General features: G+C 40.3%; 2 protein-coding genes across 3 annotated transcripts in view; one reads left to right on the top strand and one right to left on the bottom strand.

Annotated features, from left to right (window-relative positions):
- Positions 1–10,733, top strand: part of LOC117995159 (zinc finger protein 883-like) — a 34,860-nt gene extending 24,127 nt beyond the window's left edge. Inside the window, exon 14 of the transcript XR_011238369.1 lies at positions 10,549–10,733. The gene's annotated coding sequence lies outside the window, so the exon portion shown is untranslated. The remainder of the gene's footprint in view (positions 1–10,548) is intronic.
- The window catches only part of klg (klingon), a 113,287-nt gene that overhangs the window by 1,270 nt on the left and 89,369 nt on the right, over positions 1–22,648 (bottom strand). For both annotated transcript variants that reach the window (XM_069508269.1, XM_069508268.1), the window contains 8 exons: positions 14,709–14,811; positions 11,012–11,101; positions 9,651–9,778; positions 2,043–2,237; positions 1,586–1,727; positions 1,310–1,407; positions 912–1,033; positions 202–382 (listed from right to left, as the gene is read on the bottom strand). In XM_069508269.1, the coding sequence (XP_069364370.1) occupies positions 202–382; positions 912–1,033; positions 1,310–1,407; positions 1,586–1,727; positions 2,043–2,237; positions 9,651–9,778; positions 11,012–11,101; positions 14,709–14,772 (1,020 nt within the window). In that variant the 5' untranslated portion in view covers positions 14,773–14,811. The remainder of the gene's footprint in view (positions 1–201; positions 383–911; positions 1,034–1,309; positions 1,408–1,585; positions 1,728–2,042; positions 2,238–9,650; positions 9,779–11,011; positions 11,102–14,708; positions 14,812–22,648) is intronic.

Below are 22,648 nucleotides of genomic sequence, written 5' to 3'. Positions count from 1 at the left end.
CAGTAATGGCTCGGCTATTCACTCTCACCTTGTTGACTGACGTTGCTAACATGCGTTTCAGTTAGCTCTGCTCAGACCTCAGCTCTACCAGTACCTACATACACAAATATTTGCGGACAGGCTGGTGTCCCGGTAGTAGTAATAGCTAATCAAATAAATTCGCTTGTATGGAATGTCTGATGTGGTATGGGTGTGTCATACCGCGAGTTGCCGGTACAGCAGTCGCAGCTCGTCCAGCGGCGGGTAGCTGTCCACGGCGAAGGACAGCGTGTATGCTGTCCGCGACCTCGCCAGCGGCGGGGACGTGAAGCGCGCGGCGCCGGGCCGGCCCGACACCTCCACGTGCTGTCGGGCCCGACCCAGGCTGTTGTCTGCTACGCACCTGCAAGGAATTAAAGTGTTTTTAGGGACTGAAAAGCAAAAAAGTGTGATGTGTCGTAGGACACTCAATGAAAGGGAGGCCTCATACTTTAATCCATACTGATTTTATGAATGCGAAAGCTACATTTTCATGGTTCAGTCGTACGCCCATTTGCGAGCTAAGTTTCAGACGTTGCTTGCGAAGCTTGGCTTCAAAAATAAAATCAGAGGCTTTTCGTTACGACTATTTCGCGTTTTGTGACGCTTAACAACAATTATCTAAATATGTGAAAGGAAAAGGTGACTGACTGACTGACTGACAGACCTATCAATGCACAGCTCAAACTACTGGACGGATCGGGCTGAAATTTGATATGCAGATAGCGATTATGATGTAGGCATCCGCTAAGAAAGGATTTTTGAAAATTCAACCCCAAAGGGGGGGAAATAGGGGTTTGAAATTTTACTAGTTTGTGTAGTTTAATAAGCTAGTTGTTTATAAAAATCATTGTTTAACTCAGACAGATATTAAATTAGTTTTGATAACTTACGTATAATTTCCGAAATCTTCGGGTTGAACGTTAGCAATGAGGAGTGTGTGGTTGTTCCCTCTTACTGACATCGTCACGCGCTCTGATGCACTCAATGGGAAAGAGTTCTGGTACCATAACACCTGCAAAATTTTAATTTTATAATCCTATGTGCAAAGGCAATGTTTTAATTGTTTAGGTTCTAATCATGTGACCAAAGATTGTATTAGTGCAACTAAATGTCAGAATTGTAAGCAGCGACATCACTCGGCTTTGCATTGCGAAAATATCTCTTATCTTGTTTTCTCAGAAAAAATCTTATATTTTTAGTTTGATGAAAATTAACGTTCACACTTGGTGAAAACTGATATGATATTATTATACTGAAGATTATGTCTTGATCTTCATCACATATTTACCTCAGCAGGAGGGTCAGCCAGCACAGTGCAAAGCAGTTCAGCCCTGAATCCCTCTCCAGTGTGTACCCAGGACCTTTCCACTGTTATTTCTGGAGGATCTGAAAAACAAGATTCATACAATAGAACACAATTTACAAGAAATAGCTAGTTAAATATAAAATTCCTGAAATTCTGGCAACGCATTTGCTTATAACCAAAATAAATATATTGTTTGACGTGAGCATTCGCATATACAGACCATAAATTATATTGTGATTAACGCAAATGTGAACTCACATAAAACCTGCAGCTGGAACTCGGCCACGATAGGTGGTCCGACACCATTGTCGACGGTGCAGGCGTACTTCCCGCTGTGCTGCCGCTCCAGCCGCGACAGCTGGAGCTGCGGACCCTCGCCCAGGCGGAGCGTAGAGTCGTTCTGGTGATGAAGGAACAGAAAGAATTAGTCTTGTACAGGCATGAATGTGGCTAACTCCGGGGGGGGGGGTGATTACGTAAAACGTTGCAGTAGCGACAGCAGTAGCAATGCGACAGTTCATTTACTGTCTCTCTTCTTCTTATTTGCTTCTTCTTCTTATTTTGATTTGTGGCTATTGCTGTCTCTCTCTAGCTGGACGTTTGACAGAAATAATCGCGAGATTTACGCCAAGCTTGTCGCGAGATACGTAAGCACCATGCGTGTTTTCTAGTCTTCTACTAAGGTACCTAGGCAAGGGAACTGTTCTTCACTCACCAGCTTATGCCAAGTCACAGTAGGCACTGGGTTACCCGAAGCCCTACACTCCAGCACCGCAGCCCCGCCTCGCCTCGCAGCCGCGTGCCTCGACTCTGGAGACGCCCTCATGCTGGGCGGGACGAGGACCTCCACTGTGTGGACTTGGTCCCTGGCCACGCGATCTGATATCTGACACACATAGTCTCCTGCATCCTGGAAAATAGAAACACTATCGTAAGGCAGTGGTCCAACCGCCCGGCGAGAAAACGACTAACTATCGGCGATTTTCTCTCTCAAGAAACGCACAATAAATGTACATTCCGTGTAAACGAAAGAGATGCATATATCAAAAGTTGCTCTCTGACTGTTCACACTGGCGGCGACGACTCGCTTTACTAGTTTTGTCGCTAAGCGACGAGCTTCCAATAATAAACTCGCTCAGCGTTATTCGTTCAGCGATGCTCGCTCGCTTGAACACGTGCGCGCGCGCAGGTTTGCACCATATATCATGATCACCGTATTATCACATTTATTGCACTTATTGAAAATAATTTTTTGCAATGGAAGACGGATTAACGATATAATTTTAGATTCGACGCGCACGCGGCGAAAGTATCTCGGGAGTCACTCTCAATCCTGCTCGTTGCTTGAATCACTGCTGGATGTCGAGGTATCCCCTTCCTATCCTCAAGAGCCCTCTCAGGCACCAATAAGCGCGAAACACCAGATCGATTAGCTTACGTAGGCTATCGACATCGTTCGCGCACGCATATGTAAAAAGTACTCTGTGGTTTGCACAGCACTGAGCGACTGCGGGCGAAACTACACACTCGCTTCCCGAATCCCGCTGATCGCCAACTCGTTTAAGTTTCTAGTTCTACTCGTTTCTCGTTCATCGTCGGCGGTCGGACCACTGCCTCACTAATCATGCAGGATATCACGACAATAATATTATAAATGTGAAAGTGTGTTTGTTTTTAGGGTTCCGTTCCGCAAAAGGAAAAACGGAACCCTTATAGGATCACTTTGTTGTCTGTCTGTCTGTCTGTCTGTCTGTCCGTATGTCTGTCAAGAAACCTACAGGGTACTTCCCGTTGACCTAGAATCATGAAATTTGGCAGGTAAGTAGATCTTATAGCTGACATTTGGGGAAAAATCTGAAAACCGTGAATTTAGGGTTAGATCACACAAAAAAAAATTAAATTGTGGTCATGAACTAATAATTAGTATTTTCAACTTTCGAAGTGAGTGACTATATCAAGTGGGGTATCATATGAAAGGTCTTCACCTGTACATTCTAAAACAGATTTTTATTTGTTTTTATGCATCATAGTTTTTGAATTATCGTGCAAAATCTCGAAAAAATACGACTGTAGTACGGAACCCTCATTGCGCGAGCCTGACTCGCACTTGGCCGGTTTTTTGGTTTGTACTTCAATCACGTCGCAACAAACCAATGGATTGACGTGGTTTTTTATAAACACAACACAGATATTAGACAGCAATGCAAATAGCAGTCGGGTTTTCTTAAAACTTATTAAATTATTTACTTAGGTACTTGTTTCATTTATTTGATTTGGCTATTTTAAAACGAAAATTCGTAGGTCATTTAAATGTTATTCTATCGGTATAGCAGTTGTTTAAATAACTTCTGTAGAAAGTCTCAAAATGTTTCCGAAAATCATGCGTACTAATACATCCAAACCATTTACACGGTATAAGCTATAACGTCTCCCTTACCACAAAAATATGCTAAAAAGTTTTATATCCATGAAAAAAATATAATTGGTGGGGAGAAATATGATAATTGCTCCATAAGGGTTGCGAGTTTCGTTATCTTTTATGGCACCACACATATTTTGTGAGGTCACAACAAAGTCACCTACAGTGCGACAAGGCTATCTTAGCACGTGGCGAAAATCGGAACTAACGTTGTCGTCAAGTGTCCCCTTTGTTCTTGTTTGAATATTCTAAGCCTTTGTTCTCCAACAGCGCCCCCCTGTCAATGTAATTCAAGTGCCAAGAGAACCTTGTCGCACTGTAGGTAGATTTTGATGGCAGTTCTGAACTTGACCGTGATATCACTTGATGGTAAAAGAACAAGTAGGCATAGTACGGGACAGGACGAGATAGCGATCGGGGTAGGGACGACCCGCACATCCGCACATCCCCCTTTTTTTCTCGTGAAGAAAATCCATCATGGATACCACCGGCCACAGTGGTTTTGTCGGATTCCTACCGACTAAAAACCTCACACACGACAGCGAGAGTAACGAGCTGGCCAGGACCAAAAGGCACACGTAGTAGAGGAAGGCCGCATTATCGTTGGGACGACAACATCAAAAAAGTGGCGGGACCAAACTGGATGCTCAAAGCTAAAGACAGGGTAAAGTGGGTTTCTCTGGAGGAGGCCTTGACCTGAAAAGGGTTCTTCATAAAAATAAGCATAGCACTAAATTTAAAATATTATTTTATGTTAACGTCTAGTAATTTTAAGTTTTATTTAATTAATCCCATAATATTATTGTAAAGAGAAGAAATAAAAGGCTTTTTTTTTTTTATTATTATATAAAAACCTCACGAAGTTCCACCACACCGCTAACGACGGAGCACAAGGGACCAACAACGCCTCGTTACTCCGCCAGCGGATGTCCGCCGCAGCAGACCCACGACTGGGGCACACGTGTCCCCAAACACCGTCAGAGGCATGCCGGAACCACAGCACGCCAACCAACCCGAGGACCACACTGAGCGACGGACCGATCCGCACAGTGCACGTGGGTGACGTGCGAGTGTGCGGGGCGTTCCCCCGCCTCATACCCCGCTTGACATCTTGACTTGTCGCGAACTATAGGTACTCTCTCTCTCAAAAGTAATCTTCTGCCCCCCTAGCATGGGCAGGAGACAAAAATTTTATCCCCCAATTATATCCACTGACGAGGGATAAAATTTACTTGTCCACCTCTCAAAGCACGGCAACAGAAGAGAGGAGAAGTTTATCCCTAATTCGGGGACAATTTTATCCTCGACATTAGACGTGGGTTTAAGTTTATTCTCATAGAACTTAAAAAATCAAAACATGTCTCGCGGTACCTGTTGGGTTTAGGTTATGTTTGGGTTGTGTTTGGGTTATGTTTGGGTTGTGTTTGTGTTATGTTTGGGTTGTGTTTGGGTTATGTTTGGAATATGGTTGGGAACCCCAACATAAACCCAATATAGGTCCCAAATACCAATTACCATTAACCCAATAAAGGTAAAGGAAAAGATCCAAAAACCGAAAAGTCCCCGTTTTATTCACTGTGGATAATTATATCCACCCATGAGCCCATGCTCGGAGAGTGGATAAAGCTGTCGGAGGGGATAAAGATTTTATCCTTTCCCCGGGGAGAAAATTATATCCCCGCCCATGCTAACCCTGCTGGTTCTATACAGCCATCGTGAGGCCAATGATATGATATCATTGGGCATCATATTGGGATATTATGGCTTGATATCGTACGCTTCCGTGGCTAGGTGTAGCAAAACGTCGCAGGTCGCGTTCCACACGGACGAAAACGCGGGCATCATCTATTCTAAATATATAAAAGGAAAAGGTGACTGACTGACTGAATGACTGATTGACAGATCTATCAACGCACAGCTCAAACTACTGTACGGATCGAGCTGAAATTCTGCATGTAGATAGCTATTATGAGTAGGCATCTGATAACAAAGGATTTTTAAAAATTCAACTCCTAAGGGGTTTGAAATTTGTGTAGTCCAGTAACTCGCGAGCATAAGCTAGTAAGGATAAACTGACTCAATTTTTTTGTTCCAGTTTGATTGACCAGGACCTCCAAAAACACCCTAAAAATAATAAGCAGGGTAATTACCCCAAATAGTACCTATTTCCCGCCACCTCGAAACAGCCCAATTCGAGAGTGTTGCCATCGTAAAAAATAACGAGACGCGAGGTTTTATATCGCAATTATCATATTTTACTTCACAATTATCTTTTTGCGGTCGAGTTTAGCATTCGGCCATTTTGAGCGCGGGTGACGTGATATGAGATTAACTATGGGAATTATGTAAAAAACCGGCCAAGTGCGAGTCAGGCTCGCGCAATGAGGGTTCCGTACTACAGTCGTATTTTTTCGTCATTTTGCAGGTTTCTTGACAGACAGACGGACAGACAAACAGACATACAACAAAGTGATCCTATAAGGGTTCCGTTTTTCCTTTTGAGGTACGGAACCCTAAAAAGAGGCTGATAGCCTAGTAGTTATAATCTAAATTAATCTAAATATATAAAAGGAAAAGGTGACTGACTGACTGGCTGATCTATCAACGCACAGCTCAAACTACTGGACGGATCGGGCTGAAATTCGGCATGCAGATAGCTATTATGACGTAGGCATCCGCTAAGAAAGGATTTTTGAAAATTCAACCCCTAAGGGGGTAAAATAAGGGTTTGAAATTTGTGTAGTCCACGCGAACGAAGTAGCGAGCATAAGCTAGTGTCCTATAATATCAATTCACCATCAGAAATTCCGGAATCCTTAAGGCTTAGGCGTTCAGTACCTTGCAGCGTCAGGATTGAGGAGTTGGGATCCGAAGTTCAATGATGTAGTCTATGCTTGGTACCTAAAATAATATTGCACCATCCGCAGTTCCTCAATCGCTGTGGTTTAGGAGTGCTGTATCCTGCATCATCAGGTTTGAGGAGTTTGGAATTAGAGTGTAATCATGAAGCCGTTGCTTCATACCTTAAATATCAATTCATCATCAGGAATTCACGAATCCCCAAGGCTTAGGAGTTCGATACCTTGCAGCGTCAGGATTGAAGAGTTGGGATCCGAAGTTCAATGATGTAGGCTATGCTTGGTACCTAAAATAATATTGCATCATCCGCAATCCCTGAATTGCTATAGATTATGAGAGTTGTACTGTAACCCTGCATCATCAGGTTTGAAGAGTTGGGACAGTATATGTCCCGCAAATTGCTATTGCGCTGGAACCATGTCTTATCAACATCGAAATGACGTCATTTTGACGTCAACCGAAATAAAATATACCATCAGCTCGAAACTTCAGTCTAGTGTTGACGTCACTAAAATGGCGGCCACGCGCATGAGCAATTTGCGCGACTTACACTAACTAATGTTATCGCATTTATATTTGGCGCCTTTTGAAATGGAAGCCGTGTGATCTATTCTGAGGCAACCATCTTGAGTCGATTGTATAAATACGGGTGGTTGATGGTTTTAAAGCTAGTCTCGTTTCAGACGCAGACTCAACAGACTACTAAATGCTTTTGTGTTTAGGTCGCCATTTTGATTGATTGGTTGTAATAGTAATTTTGTGCCCTGATCACGTTAATGTTGTAGTTAGGTTAGTATAAGGAGTAAACCTATCGGTAAGCCTCTACGAGTGTGATCATTATCTGCGCGCAAGTTTAACAAGAGAGGACATTTAAATAACTAATCCAAAAATAGCTTATATAATGCCCTGCCTTTCTGCCTGACTTTAAACTCACGTCTGGTACCCTTCTTCACTCTGGGCTGGTTTCCGCACTTAAAGTCTGGTACCCTTTTACTACATTTTAAAACGTATCTAAAAGTTTTATGGAAAGAGGAATAATTAAAAAAATGTAATGTGTGTTATTTTATGTATGTACTTCACGTATAAAGATCTAATCTCTTAAACCGGGCAATCTCGCGTCACGTTTCCCAAAAACGCGGCAAAATCTGACGCCATTCGTTATGAGTCCCGCAAATTGCTATTGCGCTGGAAGCATGTCTCATTAACATCGAAATTACGTCATTTTGACGTCCGCCGAAATAAAAATATACCATCAGCTCGAAACTTCAGTCTAGTGCTGACTTCACTAAAATGGCAGCCACGCTCTTTAGCAATTTGCGAGACTTTTACTACCAATAAGACCACAGCGCTTACCACTGCGCCAGGAAGGTTGTCCGTTTTTACCATTTGAAAGAAGAAAAGAAAGAAAAGACGCTTATTTAGCAAACTGTGCCACACATCACATCTTATCTCTAGATAGTATATAAAATAAAGTCGCTTCCCGCGTCTGTATGTATGTATGAACGCGTAGATCTTTTGAACTATGTAACGGATTTTAATGCGGTTTTCACCAATATATAGAGTAATTCAAGAGGAAGGTTTATAGCTATAGTTTAATTCTCAAAAAATTAGAGATCCCTAGAGAAATTGAAATAATGTGAATTTATGTCGGAAAAAAATCCTCTCATTTGAGAGTTTCCAAGGCAATGACCCCTCAATAACACCACATTAGTATCTACATTGCACCCATGCGAAGCCGGGGCGGGTCGCTAGTAATAACTAAGAGCTGGTTATTCCGGCGCTTCTTCCACCTGACCTGAGCATAAGCCCAACGCGCTCCAAAAATTCAAAAAAACTGTCATCTGTGGCACCCGAAAAAGGGTCCCAGCTCAGCATTATGCTGTATGCCTTGTTGCACAAGAACACAGCGCTGATTTTCAGCATTTGGATACGGAACCCTAAAAACGCGGCAAAATGTCACGCCATTCGTTACAGGCCGTTACCCTGCACTCGTAACAGCCGAGGAGCTCGCAAAGCAAAATGGCCGACATGATAAACAACCTCGCAAAAAGATGATTGTGCACTAAAATATTATGATGACTGCGATACAGCCTACGAAGTTACAAAATAATTAAGTGCGTACAATGGGTTCACCCCTTAGTAGTTGAATTTTCAAAAATCCTTTCTTAGCGGATGCCTACGTCATAATAGCTATCTGCATGCCGGATTTCAGTCCGATCCGTCCAGTAGTTTGAGCTGTGCGTATAGTACGCGGCTGAAAATATTGTACATCGACCTTTAGAAGGAGATGACGGGCTTGTAGAGCACTGTCTCTGTCGTTGAGACCGACAAAACGTCATATAGGTATGAGTGACAGAGACAACGCTCTACAAAGCCGAAATGAGACTCACTTTACCTAAGTGAGTGTGAATGACCTAAGATATTTAAACATGCCGCCATTTTTCACTTTCAGCTTTCACCAAACTTATAAGAAGCTCATTAAAATATATCGGTTTTCATTTAAACGAAAACCACGAGAATCCAAAGCCGAAATTAAAAATCATATCGCCTAATAGGATCGGAGGATTTGGCGGGAAACTTGCACGAATAATGAAAGTCAGCTCTGTGGCGTTTTATTGTCTATGGAGAATACGGAATTTGCTTTTTTTAATGAAAATTTTTGAATGGGAAGTTTTTCTTTGAACCTTTCAAGGAGAGGGCATTATATTTTGTAGGTTATAAAAGGTTTTGTTAAAGTACCTTCGACCTTCGTTATTATATCGGTACAATTCTTGCAATGAATATGAACTGTAACTAGGTACTAGCTGACGTCCGTGATTTGATCCGTGGGAACTCTTTGATTTTCCGGGACAACATTCTATATCAATCCCTGGGGATGCAAACAGGGAATCAAAACCCTATGAGTTTTGATTCCCCTGAAGAATTCCCCTGAATTTACAGACACGACAGACAGACAGATATATAGGTACAGACAACGAAGTAATCCTATAAGGGTTCCCTTTTCCGGAGATACGGAACCCAAAAAATGACAACACAACAATTTACCTGTGGTCCAACGTCCGTGATCTGCAGGTTGTACCCATCCACCAGGCGGAACCGCTCGTCCCTCGTCACCATCAGGCTGGCCGCCGTCAGCACCGCTGGTCCTCGCCTCCACAGCAGCACCAGAGACCCTGGGGGAGGTCATTTTAATTTTATATAGCAGCTAGCCTAGCATTGTTTCCGCGACTTCGTCCGCGTGGACTACACACATTTCAAACCCCTATTTCACCCCCTTAGGGGTTGAATTTTCAAAAAAAAAATCTTAGCGGATGCTTACGTCATAATAGCTATATGCATGCCAAATTTCGCGTAAAAGCTGTGCGTTGATAAATCAGTCAGTCAGTCATTCAGTCGGTCACCTTTTCCTTTTATATATTTAGACTAGCTTATTCCCGCAACTTCGTTCGCGTATACATATTTACAAATACATATTATATACATATTTCAAACTCCTATTTTACCACTGCTGTGATAGCCTAGTGGTTAGGACGTCCGCCTTCTAGTCCTAGGTCGGGGGTTCGATCCCGGGCACGCACCTCTAACTTTTCGGAGTTATGTGCGTTTTAAGAAATTAAATAACATTCGCTTTAACGGTGAAGGAAAACATCGTGGGCGAAACGTGCGTCGAGTGTGTTTTGGGATTTGTGTGATGCTTCGTGGTGTTGGTGCGTATTGCTTGCCTGGTGGCTGCTTTTTCCTGCATGGTTAGCAGTGGGAGGGCGGACGGTGCATTTCGCATGCTGCATGTTGCATCATACATATTCGACCTGTTTCTGCGGATTATAGCAAATTAAGCTTTAGGCTTTTGACGACCTCCCTGGCGCAGTGGTGAGCGCTGTGGTCTTAATAGTGGGAGGTCCCGGGTTCGATTCCTGGCAGGGGTTTGGAATTTTATAATTTCTAAATTTCTGGTCTGGTCTGGTGGGAGGCTTCGGCCGTGGCTAGTTACCACCCTACCGGCAAAGCCGTGCCGCCAAGCGATTTAGCGTTCCGGTACGATGCCGTGTAGAAACCAAAGGGGTATGGGTTTAATAAAAACTGCCATACCCCTTCCAGGTTAGCCCGCTATCATCTTAGACTGCATCATCACTTACCACCAGGTGAGATTGCAGTCAAGGGCTAACTTGTATCTGAATAAATAAAAAAAAAGCTTTAGGTTCATTGTACCTAAATCGTGGACTTCCGCTAAGTAACGTGTATACAACCATCCCCCTTTGGTTTCTACACGGCATCGTACCGGGACGCAAAATCGCTTGGCGGCACGGCTTTGCCTGTAGGGTGGTAACTAGCCACGGCCGAAGCCTCCCACCAGACAGACAGACATTCAAAAGAAGAGTGAATAGGCACCTTCTAGTCGATCTTACCTAAATTCTGTACTTGGCATGGCAACAGCAACGTGTCCCCAACCACTGTCCTGAAGGAGTGACCCCGCGACAGGAATCTAGGGCCGTCATCTGAAAAAAAAGTTTTTATAAACTGTAGATAACGTAGATGGAGTAAAAAAATCTAGATTAAGGAACGTTTGCTTTCTCATTCACACTAAAAAGAGAGCACAGATAAAGTTACTAATGTGATAAACAGAGACGCAGCTTACCTATTTTTTGTCCCTAATCGTGTAACCGATTTTTTTCAAGGAATATTACTTTAGTTGCAAAACAAACATTGAGAATTCATGGCGTCATTGTATTACTCATTAGTTATTTACTTGTTTTCACATAAAAAACGTTTAATACAAATATTGTCGAGCGGTTTATACAAATATTGACTACTAAACAATGGTAATTGTCGTGTTATTATCGTTATTTCGTGCTATCGCTATCTCACACGCGGTTACACAGTACTTTAGTCAGCAGGGCTATTGTCTAAAACCTGCATCAATCATTATTACAATCTCAATTGTTCTGATTGGCTGAATTTGTGCGATTCTTGTTGCAACAATGCATTGTGGCCAATAGTGAGCGAGCATTAACCAATCAGAGATGATTGCGATCGTGACATTGTAGCTGTCAAACAACCGCGGTAGGGCCACTGGCTTTTTTAATCAGTCCGTATCATTCCGGCGAGCTGAGGTTAGGGCCGAGTGCGACAAGGCTATCTTGGCGCGTGGCGAAAATCGGAACTAACGTTGCCGTCAAGTGTCCCCTTTGTTCTTGTTTGAATATTCTAAGCCTTTGTTCTCCAACAGCGCCCCCCTGTCAGTGTCATTCAAGTGCCAAGAGAGCCTTGTCCCACTGTATCTCAAAATTGGTTAAGCGGATGGGCCGTGAAAAGGTAACAGACAGATGGACAGATACACTTACAGTTTATTGAATAGAATAATCTTTCTGTTTCTAATTCTATTTCGATGTGGTTTAATTAAAGCTAATGTTTAGCATATTGGTTGTGATTGAATCGCAAAATATCCAATTGCTTTGTGTTTCACTAATTGTTTCATTCCCTTTATTAACCACTAGGTTATGCTCGCCACTTCGTCCGCGTGGACTACACAAATTTCAAACCCCTATTCCACCCCCTTAGGGGTTGAATTTTCAAAAATCCTTTCTTAGCGGATGCCTACGTCATAATAGTTATCTGCACGCCAAATTTGAGCCAAAGTCGTCCAATAGTTTTTGCGTGACAGAGTAACAAACATACACACACACATACACACAAACTTTCGCCTTTATAATATTATAGTGTGAAATTATCACTATTTCACATTATCTCTTAAAACTTATTAGAACTATCGAAGCTGTTAAAGCAAATTATTCCCTAACTATAGCTTATGCTTGCGACTTCGTCCGCGTGGACTACACAAATTTCAAACCCCTATTCCACCCCCTTAGGGGTTTAATTTTCAAAAATCCTTTCATAGTAGATGCCTACGTCATAATAGCTATCTGCATGCCGAATTTCAGCCCGATCCGTCCAGTTGTTTGAGCTGTGCGTTTATAGATTAGTCAGTCAGTCACCTTTTCCTTTTATATATTTAGATATTGAAAGAAAGAAAAGACGTTTATTTATACAATTGTGCCACACATTACAACTTCAAGCTAAGAGCTGGTTATTCCACCTGAGAACAAGCAAAAGAAGCGCCGGAACAGACTGTCATGTTGTCCTGGACTTCAGTCCATAACATAAAATAATAGCTTATAGCACAAATCAAAAACTATAAACTAAACTAAAACCCAATTAAGGCGCCATGTTTAAAAGCTATATAATGGCGGAAGTTGGTTAACGACCGCGTGTTCCGTTTTGGCGGTAAATCTACTACTTCCGGTACCAAGTTTGTCTATTGCTTACTTTGTTCTAATGTTTATTAGAATTAGATGTAGGTACAGACAGACAAAAATTACGAGCGTAAGGCAGTGGTCCGACTGGGTCCGACGGCCGGCGAGAAAACTATCGGCGATTTTCTCTCTCAAGAAACGTACAATATACCAATATTGATCTGCATGAGTCCGATCCGTCCAGTAGTTTGAGCTTTGCGTTGATAGATCAGTCAGTCAGCCAGCTTTTCCTTTTATATATGTCTAGGTATACCTAGATAACTAATATATAAAAAGTAATAACTTTTCCTGGCCGACTGATCAGTCACAAATAATGCCTACCTACTTGATAAGTTTGTATTGAAAGGCATAAAAAACCTAAAAAAGCTGGAGTTAGAAACTTGAAATTTTGTTAGTCGTAAGCGCTTAGGTACTATAAAGAAAGAGTTTTTATAGGAGATGAACGTCCGTAATTTTTTAAGATAAAAGCTTTCTATGAAAATTGGTATTTGGGTTTTCGGTCACAAATGAAGAAATACGTGTTTCAGGATTTTAAAAATTCTACATTTAAGGGAGTTAAAATAAATAAGTTTGTACAAAAGTCCGTAATTTCCCCGATATTTTGAAAAAAATACATCATTCGATTTATCCAATATTCATTTAATGGAGGAATTCTATAATCATTCATAATAATATAGAATAGGTGTCAAGATCTGAATGGGATTTATTATGAGAAGTTGGTAAAGAACTGAGATCCGACGCGAATGCATTCAAGTGAATGGAGACGCCCCGACAATAGATTGGTGAAAAACTTTCACGATTTCGTGATATTTATAGTCTACTAGCTGAAGCCCATGACTTTGTCCGCATGGAATTTATTTGTTTTTCGCCTTTTTCACCCCCTTAGGGGTTGAGTTTTCAAAAATTCTTTCTTAGCGGATGCCTGCGTCATAATAGCCTGCATGCCAAATTTCAGCACGATCCGTCCAGTAGTTTGAGTTGTGCGTAGATAGATCAGTCAGTCAGTCAGTCACCTTTTCCTTTTATATTATACTAGCTGATGCCCTTGACTTCGTACGTGTGAAATTAGGTTTTTAAAAATCCCGTGCGAACTCTTTGATTTTCCAGGATAAAAAGTAGCCTATGTGTTTCTTCGGGGTGCAAGCTATCTCTGTACAAAATTTCATCAAAATCGGTTGAACGGATGGATCGTGAAAAGCTAGCAGACAGACAGAAAGACACACTTTTGCATTTATAATATTAGTATAGATTAATGGAGTGTAAAACAATAGATAAGATTCGATCTCCCAAATCACGCGTTTCCCGCCAACTGATTGCCGGAAGCGACGTCTTGCCGTTCATTTCCACTTCCGCCGGCCATTTCCTTTTATATTCGCACAAGATGGCGACGGCAGAACTCGATTTGTAAAACATAAACTTTGTTGCCTATGTTGTTGACTTAAATATAAAAACACAGAAAATAACAATCACTAACCACATTATAAATGCGAAAGTGTGTTTGTTTGTTGGTTTGTCCTTCAATCACGTCGCATCAGTCGGCGATGGGTTTATCATGATGACTATTTTTGAAGGTACTTATTTCTGTCTATCTGTCTTACAAGGTGCTGGAATGGCGACCTCGCACCGGAAGACGCAGCGTTGGAAAACCCCCCACTAGGTGGACGGACGACATCAGACGAGTCTGCAGGAGCCGCTGGATGGCGGCGGCGCAAGACCGTGGCGTGTGGAAGTCCCTACAAGAGACCTATGTCCAGCAGTGGACGTCTATCGGTTGGTGATGATGATGACTTACTTCTATTATTTTGCGCGAAGACCGCCACCAGGGCGGTAGCCAGCACAACCCAGCCTGGCTCCATGGCTCAGCATCTACCCGTCCTTGTCGCACGCGGCCTCATCTGCAACAAACAGAGAGAGATAAATATATGTGTGTCAACTGGCGTGCATATAGTGAAAAACCGGCCAAGCGCGAGTCAGGCTCGCGCACCGAGGGTTCGTACTGAAGTCGTATTTTTAGGGTTCCGTACCTCAAAAGGAAAAACGGAACCCTTATAGGATCACTTTGTTGTCTGTCTGTCTGTCAAGAAACCTATAGGGTACTTCCCATTGACTTAGAACCATGAAATTTGGCAGAAAAGTAGGTCTTATAGCAGATATATGAAAGGAAAAATCTAAAAACCGTGAATCACACAAGAAAGAAATTAAAATGTGTTCATGAACAAATATTGCTATTTTTAACTTACAAAGTAAGATTACTATATCAAGTGGGGTGTCATATGAAAGGGTTTAACCTGTACATTCTAAAACAGATTTTTGTTTATTTTTATCCATAATAGTTTTTGATTTATTGTGCAAAATGTCGAAAAAATACGACTGCAGTACGGAACCCGGGTTCCGTTTTTCCTTTTGAGGTACGGAAATCTAAAAATTTATTTCTCCACCCCACAAAGTTTATCCAAAACCAATTTGTACTTCTTCACAGTTGAATTATTTAGCGATCGCACTTGACCATCTGGTCTTTACACGAAGGTCAATATTATTATTGACTTTTCTACCCCAAACTAAACTGGATAAAAAGAGGGTGAAAAAATGCAATTATTTTTTCCCTACCCACGATTTATCTTTGTTACTATATATACATAAGTAATAGAATATAATAGAATAGAATGTTTTTTTTATTCATGTAAACTTTTTAAAAGTGCTTATGAATAGTCAGGTAGTTTTAATTTACCACTGGTTCGGAATTCCGTTCCTACCGAGAAGAACCAGCAAGAAACTCGGCGGTTGCTCTTTTTAATTTTTCAATTTACAATGTTATTATATACCGTACTATACAAGCCATTGCAGCCCCGTGCATTGCTGGAGCGAGTCAAATCCAAGCTTTTTTATCGTTTACATAGTCTGCGACTGTATAATATGCTTTTTTTAGGAGCATACTTTTAACACATTTTTTAAACTTGTGTAAAGGCAAGTCTAAAATTGCTTGTGGAATTTTATTATAAAATATTACACTCATTCCCACAAATGACTTTCGCACCTTCCAGAGGCAGAGCGCAGGAGTAGCTAGCTTATTTTTGTTTCTAGTTTGCCTATCATGGAGATCACAGATTTTTTTGTAAATGTGAATGTTTTGTCGTACAAAAATTATATTATTGTAAATATTAAAGCTACTGTAAGAATACCTATTTCCTTAAATATCTCTCGTAGGGAATCGCGCGGTTAATATTTATACTAATACTAGCTGCTCTGGCGAACTTCGTTCCGCCTAACAGTCGATTAAATTTTTTTTAATTTTTCTCTCCATAAGAACCAACCTCGTACTTCAAGGAATATTATAAAAATAGAATTAGCGAAATCGGTTCAGCTGTTCTCGAGATTTACGATCAGCAACACATTTAGTGATTCATTTTTATATTATAGAAGATTATAAAGAGGTGAAGTGATAGGGGTGAAGAGGTTGAAGCTGTGATAGCCTAGTGGTTAGGACGTCCGCCTTCTAATCGGAGGTCGGGGATTCGATCCCGGGCACGCACCTCTGACTTTCCGGAGTTATGTGTGTTTTAATTAATTAAATATCACTTGCTTTAACGGTGAAGGAAAACATCGTGAGGAAACCTGCATGCCTGAGAGTTCTCCATAATGTTCTCAAAGGTGTGTGAAGTCTACCAATCCGCAGATGGCCAGCGTGGTAGACTATGGCCAAAACATTACTCACTCTGAGAGGTGACCCGTGCTCTGTAGTGAGCCGGCGATGGGTTGATCATGATGATGATGATGATGATGATGATGATGATAATAAAGAGGTAAAGTTTCTCTCGAACTACTAAACCGATTTGAAAATTCTATGACCAGTAGAAACTTTCATTATTGTTGAGTGACATAGGCTATATTTTATTTTCAAAAAAATTAGCGATCCCTACGAAAATTGTAATAAGCTACCTGAGCGAAGCCGGGGCGGGTCCCTCGTCTCTATATATAGGTTTTTTTTATTCAGATGCAAGTTAGCCCTTGACTGAAATCTCACATGGTGGTAAGTGATGATGCAGTCTAAGATGGAAACGGGCTAACCTGGAAGGGGTATGGCAGTTTTTATTAAACCCATACCCCTTTGGTTTCTACATGGCATCGTACCGGAACGCTGAATCCTATGTCCCCGAGATGTAAGCTAACTCTGTACCAAATTTCATCAAAATCGGTTAAACTGTTGGGCCGTGGAACTAGCAGACAGACAGATAGGCAGACAGACTTTCACATCACTACCCTTATTATAAATGTGAAAGTGTGTTTGTTTGTTGGTTTGTCCTTCAATCAAGTCGCAACGGTGCAACGGATTGACGTGATTTTTTGCAGGACTATAAAGACTTGGAGAGTGACATAGGCTCTTTATCCCGGAAAATCAAAGAGTTCCCACGGGATTTTTAAAAAACCTAATTCCACGCAGACGAAGTCGCGGGCATCAGCTAGTTCATAATATTAGTATGGACAAAAACTGCAAAATGGCCAGGAAATAAAATAAAAAACCGGCCAAGTGCGAGTCAGGCTCGCGCAACGAGGATTCCGTACCACAGTCGTATTTTGCGCCATTTTGCACGATAATTCAAAAACTATGATGCATAAAAATAAATAAAAATCTGTTTTAGAATGCATAGGTGAAGACCTTTCATATGATATCCCACTTGATATAGTTATCTCACTTCGAAAGTTGAAATTACTAATTATTAGTTCATGACCGCAATTTTTTTTGATCTAACCCTATATTCACGGTTTTCAGATTTTTCCCCAAATGTCAGCTATAATGATCTACCTGCCTGCCAAATTTCATGATTCTAGGTCAACAGGAAGTACCCTGTAGGTTTCTTGACATACAGACGGACAGACAGACAGACAGACAACAAAGTGATCCTATAAGGGTTCCGTTTTTCCTTTTGAGGTACGGAACCCTAAAAACTGTAAAACCAGTAAAATAATAAATAAATAATGACTCCCCAGCCTCGACTTGAGCCCCGACATTTCTTTTCAATCCCCTAGCTTAGGGTGGCTTAAGGGTAGGTTTGACTACGTACATTTTATTATTTTACCATTTTCGTCACTAGACTCCGTAGCGTACATTAACGATTTTTAAAAGCTTTTTTTTAGTTTGATTTGTGTCGAAATTGATGTAGGGGTCCCAAGGTGCTGGAATGGAGACCTTGCCTCACTGTTGAGATATTGCATTATATTCTGGGGTAATTCTACAGAAAAAGAGGCTGCATTCAAAGCGCAAAAGAAATGTTTAAGGGCAATATTTAGATTAAAAATGACGGACAGTTGTAAACCCTATTTTAAGAAATATAATATTTTTACCATGCCATGTATATATATTTATGAGACTATCATTTTTATTAAACAAAACTTGAATTTATATGAAAACTTCAATAGTAAAAGGCATGTGCTTAAACTGCGGCACCCTCCTAGTAGAACCGCTCATTTCTCCAAAAGTTTTTTTGCCACTCTTGTATAATCACTTGCCCAAATATATAATTGAGACGCGAGAACTTCCTTTGTTTAAGATAAAATTGAAAAAACTATTGTTAGAAAAGACATATTACTCGATTAATGATTACCTTGTAGAGAAATTTTAGTTTTATTTTAATTTTTGACATTTGTAACATTATCATTTAAATTTGTATTTTTTTGTGACTAAGTATTTAATTTGACTAATTTTATCAAAACTATGTACCTACACGTTGTTCGGTATATCATAAGTCATAACATATTGCATGCTAATAGGCAGAATTTGGCTGTACCTTTTTGTTTTGTTAATATCTGCACTGTTTACCCATATTCGCAATAAAGAAATTTGAATTTGAATTTGAATTTGAATTTGCACCGGAAAGCGCAGCGCTGGAAGTCCTCCCACTACGTCGGACGACATCGCAGGCGAGTCGCAGCTGGATGGCGGCGGCGCAAGACCGTAGCGTGTGGAAATCCCTACAAGAGACCTACGTCTGTTAGTTCTGATTTTTCGATTCAGTTGAAATTTTACAACAATATTTTTATATTTTTTTATTTTTGCAACACTTACATCTAGCTTTCCAGGCTTATTCCTAATACGCTAGTGTAACATAATATGTACTTCTTCAAAAAAAATTATATCTAAAGTAACATTTTAAAAAAATACCTATATACCTACTTATTATTAATTACTACCACAGCCTGAAGACTGACCTAACATTTAAAATAAATACATATAAACCTAAACTAACATTCTTAAATGAATTACTTACGAACGAACGAACGAATATATTTTTGTATTGTTATTTTTACACGAGGCTACCGATCGAGCTATCGCGGTTGCGGCTTTTTGGGCTTCCCGTATATGAGGTGACCGTCGACTTGAGAAGAAGAAGAAGAAGAGAAGAACAATAATAATTTAATAATTAAAAAGAGATTTAATATTATTTGCGGAAAATAAACCCAGGAGAGACGAAAAAGGTCTTCTTAACAACAACAAAAAAAGCCGGCCAAGTGCGAGTCAGGCTCGCGCAATGAGGGTTCCGTACTATAGTCGTATTTTTTCGACATTTTGCAGGATAATTCAAAAACTATGATAAAAATAAATAAAAATCTGTTTTAGAATGGTCAGGTGAAGACCTTTCATAGGATACCCCACTTGATATAGTTATCTTACTTAGAAAATTGAAAATACTAATTATTATTATTAGTTCATGACCACAATTTTTTTTTGTGTGATGTAACCACAAATTCACGGTTTTCAGAGGAACTACATATGCGTTGCGGGCCTTTCAGGAATTTGTTGGTCCGCCCCTCGAATGACCCCATGTTGTAATCTAATGGGAACACCGCCGAAGGAGGCCTTAACTAATTAAAACGCACCTTAAGTCCCGCTTTGACCTTTAGTTCCCTGATTGATTCCACTGGTGCATAGCACAGGGGCGAGTACCCCTACGTAAATGATTCTACCCCTCCTTACCCCCTTGATCTCATTTTAGTCCCAATATACGGTTGTATTACAAACTAGGTAGGTACTATGATGGTTTGTATGTACGCTCTGCAAGGACTACAAGCTGATGCCCGCAATTTCGTCCGCGTGTATTTAGGTTTGAAAATGCCGTAGGAATTCTTTGATTTTCCGAGATCAAAACCGGCCAAGTGCCAGTCAGGCTCGCGCAACGAGGGTTCCGTACTACAGACGAATTTTTTTCGTAATTTTGCACGATAATTCAAAAACAATGATGCATAAAAAAATCTGTTTTAGAATGCACAGGTGAAGACCTTTCATATGATACCCCACTTAATATTTATATTACTTTGAAAATTGAAAATACTAATTATTATTAGTTCACATGAGACCACAATTTAATTTTTTTGTGTGATGTAACCACAAATTCACGGTTTTCAGATTTTCCCCTGAATGTCTGCTATAAGACCTACCTACCTGCTTAATTTCATGATTCTAGGTCAACGGGAAGTACCCTGTAGGTTTCTTGACAGACCGACAGACAGACAACAAAGCGATCCTATAAGGGTTCCGTTTTTCCTTTTGAGGTACGGAACCCTAAAAACACCACCAACACACAACACCACACAAATCTTCTAGAAATTCTAGAAAACGTTAGGTATGTTTCACTCCGGAGCCTCTTCAGGGGATGTAGACTCCACAGTGCACAATTGCAAAATACTTCATAATCATCATCATGATCAACCCATCGTCGGCAGAGCATGGGTCTCCTCCCAGAGTTAAAAGGGTTTTTGGTCATAGTCTACCACGCTGGCCATGTGCGGATTGGTAGACACACCTTTGAGAACATTATGGAGAACTCTCAGGCATGCAGGTTTCCTCACGATGTTTTCCTTCACCGCTAAAGCAAGTGATATTTTAATTAATTAAAACGCACGTAACTCTGAAAAGTTAGAGGTGCGTGCCCGGGATCGAACCCCCGACCTTCGATTAGAAGGCGGATGTCCTAACCACTAGGCTATGGCAGCTTATCACAAAATACTTGGAAAAGCCAATCTCCTGAGTCAAAAAATGTTTAGTTTATAATTTTTTTTCTATCTAAATTCTAAAGTCATAATACAAATATTTTCGACATGCTGCGATATTATAAGCCTATTTAGATTCCCCCTCTATAAAATACTTTTACTGAGTACCAACAGCAAAAAAACACGTTTGAAAAATTATGATACCTACCTTTAATTTTTTGGACTATTGTCAAATCTGTAGGCAAAAGCTTGTTTAAAATCTATCATACTGAATATTTTTTAGGGTTATTAGGATCACTTCGTTGTCTGTCTGTCTGTCCGTCTGTTTGTCGTTGTCTGTCAAGAACACCTATAGGCTTCCCGTTGATCTAGAATCATGAAATTTTGCATGGTAGGTAGGTCTTCTAGCAGACATAAAGGGAAAAATCCGAAAACCGTGAATTTGTGGTTACATCACAAAAAAAATTGTTAAAATGTGCTCATGAAGAAGTAATTAATTAGTATTTTCAACTTTCAAAGTAAGATTATTATACCAAGTGTGGTATCATATAAAAGGGCTTTACCTGTACATTCTAAAACAGATTTTATTTATTTTTATGCATAGTAGTTTTTGATTTATCGTGCAAATTATCGTAAAAATACGACTGTAGTACGGAACCCTCGCTGCGTGAGTCTGACTCGACTTGTATGGATATTTTTAAGTATTGGTCAAATAAATAGAATCAAACTAACTAATAGTAGAGTGTTAGAATTTCGGGGATAATTATTATTCTTATCACTTGCCAGTATACAACGTCATGAAACAACAGTGTAGCCACGTCAATATACCTTATTGAACATGTCGTTATACTGTTGTCAATATACGTTTCATGACAAGACGTATATTGACAAAAGTAATTATTATTGTCCGGAAGTGGATGTCATGAAAACTACAGTGTAGGCACGTCAATATACCTTATCAAATATGTCATTATCTTTTGTCAATATACGTTGCATAAAAAGACGTATATTGACAAAGGCAATTATTACTGTTTGGAAGTGGTAACGACTTGCATTTAATACAGATGTTTTGGATAACCAGAGCTCAGTCTTTTGTCAATCATAGTTGTGTTCATATGTTAATTATGGTGCGATAGTGTTTAAGTTATGAAGTTGTTATATTGTGATTATGTGATTATATGATTATGAGATGAGATAATAAGTAAAAGCATACAAAGAATAAAATATGAGTTTGATATGATTCTCGAGTATTATTGCAAGGAAATATCCCCCTGAGCTTTCAAGAGAGTGCTTTAAAAAAAATAAAGTATGAAATTTCTGAGTGTTTTTTTTTCTAACTGTACATTGATAGATCCCCCGTGGTGCAACCTACAGGGGGAGTGGCGAAAGCAGCGTGAAAAAAATCGATTTGCTAAGTGGTTGCTTTCATTATTAAGAAGAAATGGATTTATGACTGACTGACTTCAATTAGTGTGGCGAAAGGTGGGGTATTGTTTCACCGACTTGGAAAGTGAAAAGCAGGTTTTGTGTTTAGTTTATCTTATGTAGTTATTGCATGTAGGTATTATATTATTATAAGCTGTGATAGCCTAGTGGTTAGGACGTCCGCCTTCCAATCGGAGGTCGGGGGTTCGATCCCGGGCACGCACCTCTAACTTTTCGGGGTTATGACGTGCGTTTTTAAGTAATTAAAATATTATTTGCTTTAACGGTGAAGGAATACATCGGAAACCTGCATGCCTGAGAGTT

This window comes from Maniola hyperantus, chromosome 28 (genome assembly GCF_902806685.2).
Source record: "Maniola hyperantus chromosome 28, iAphHyp1.2, whole genome shotgun sequence".
NCBI classification, from domain to species: domain Eukaryota; kingdom Metazoa; phylum Arthropoda; class Insecta; order Lepidoptera; family Nymphalidae; genus Maniola; species Maniola hyperantus.
The sequence above is the reverse complement of the archived record's forward strand: the minus strand, read 5'-3'. Positions and strand labels throughout refer to the sequence as shown.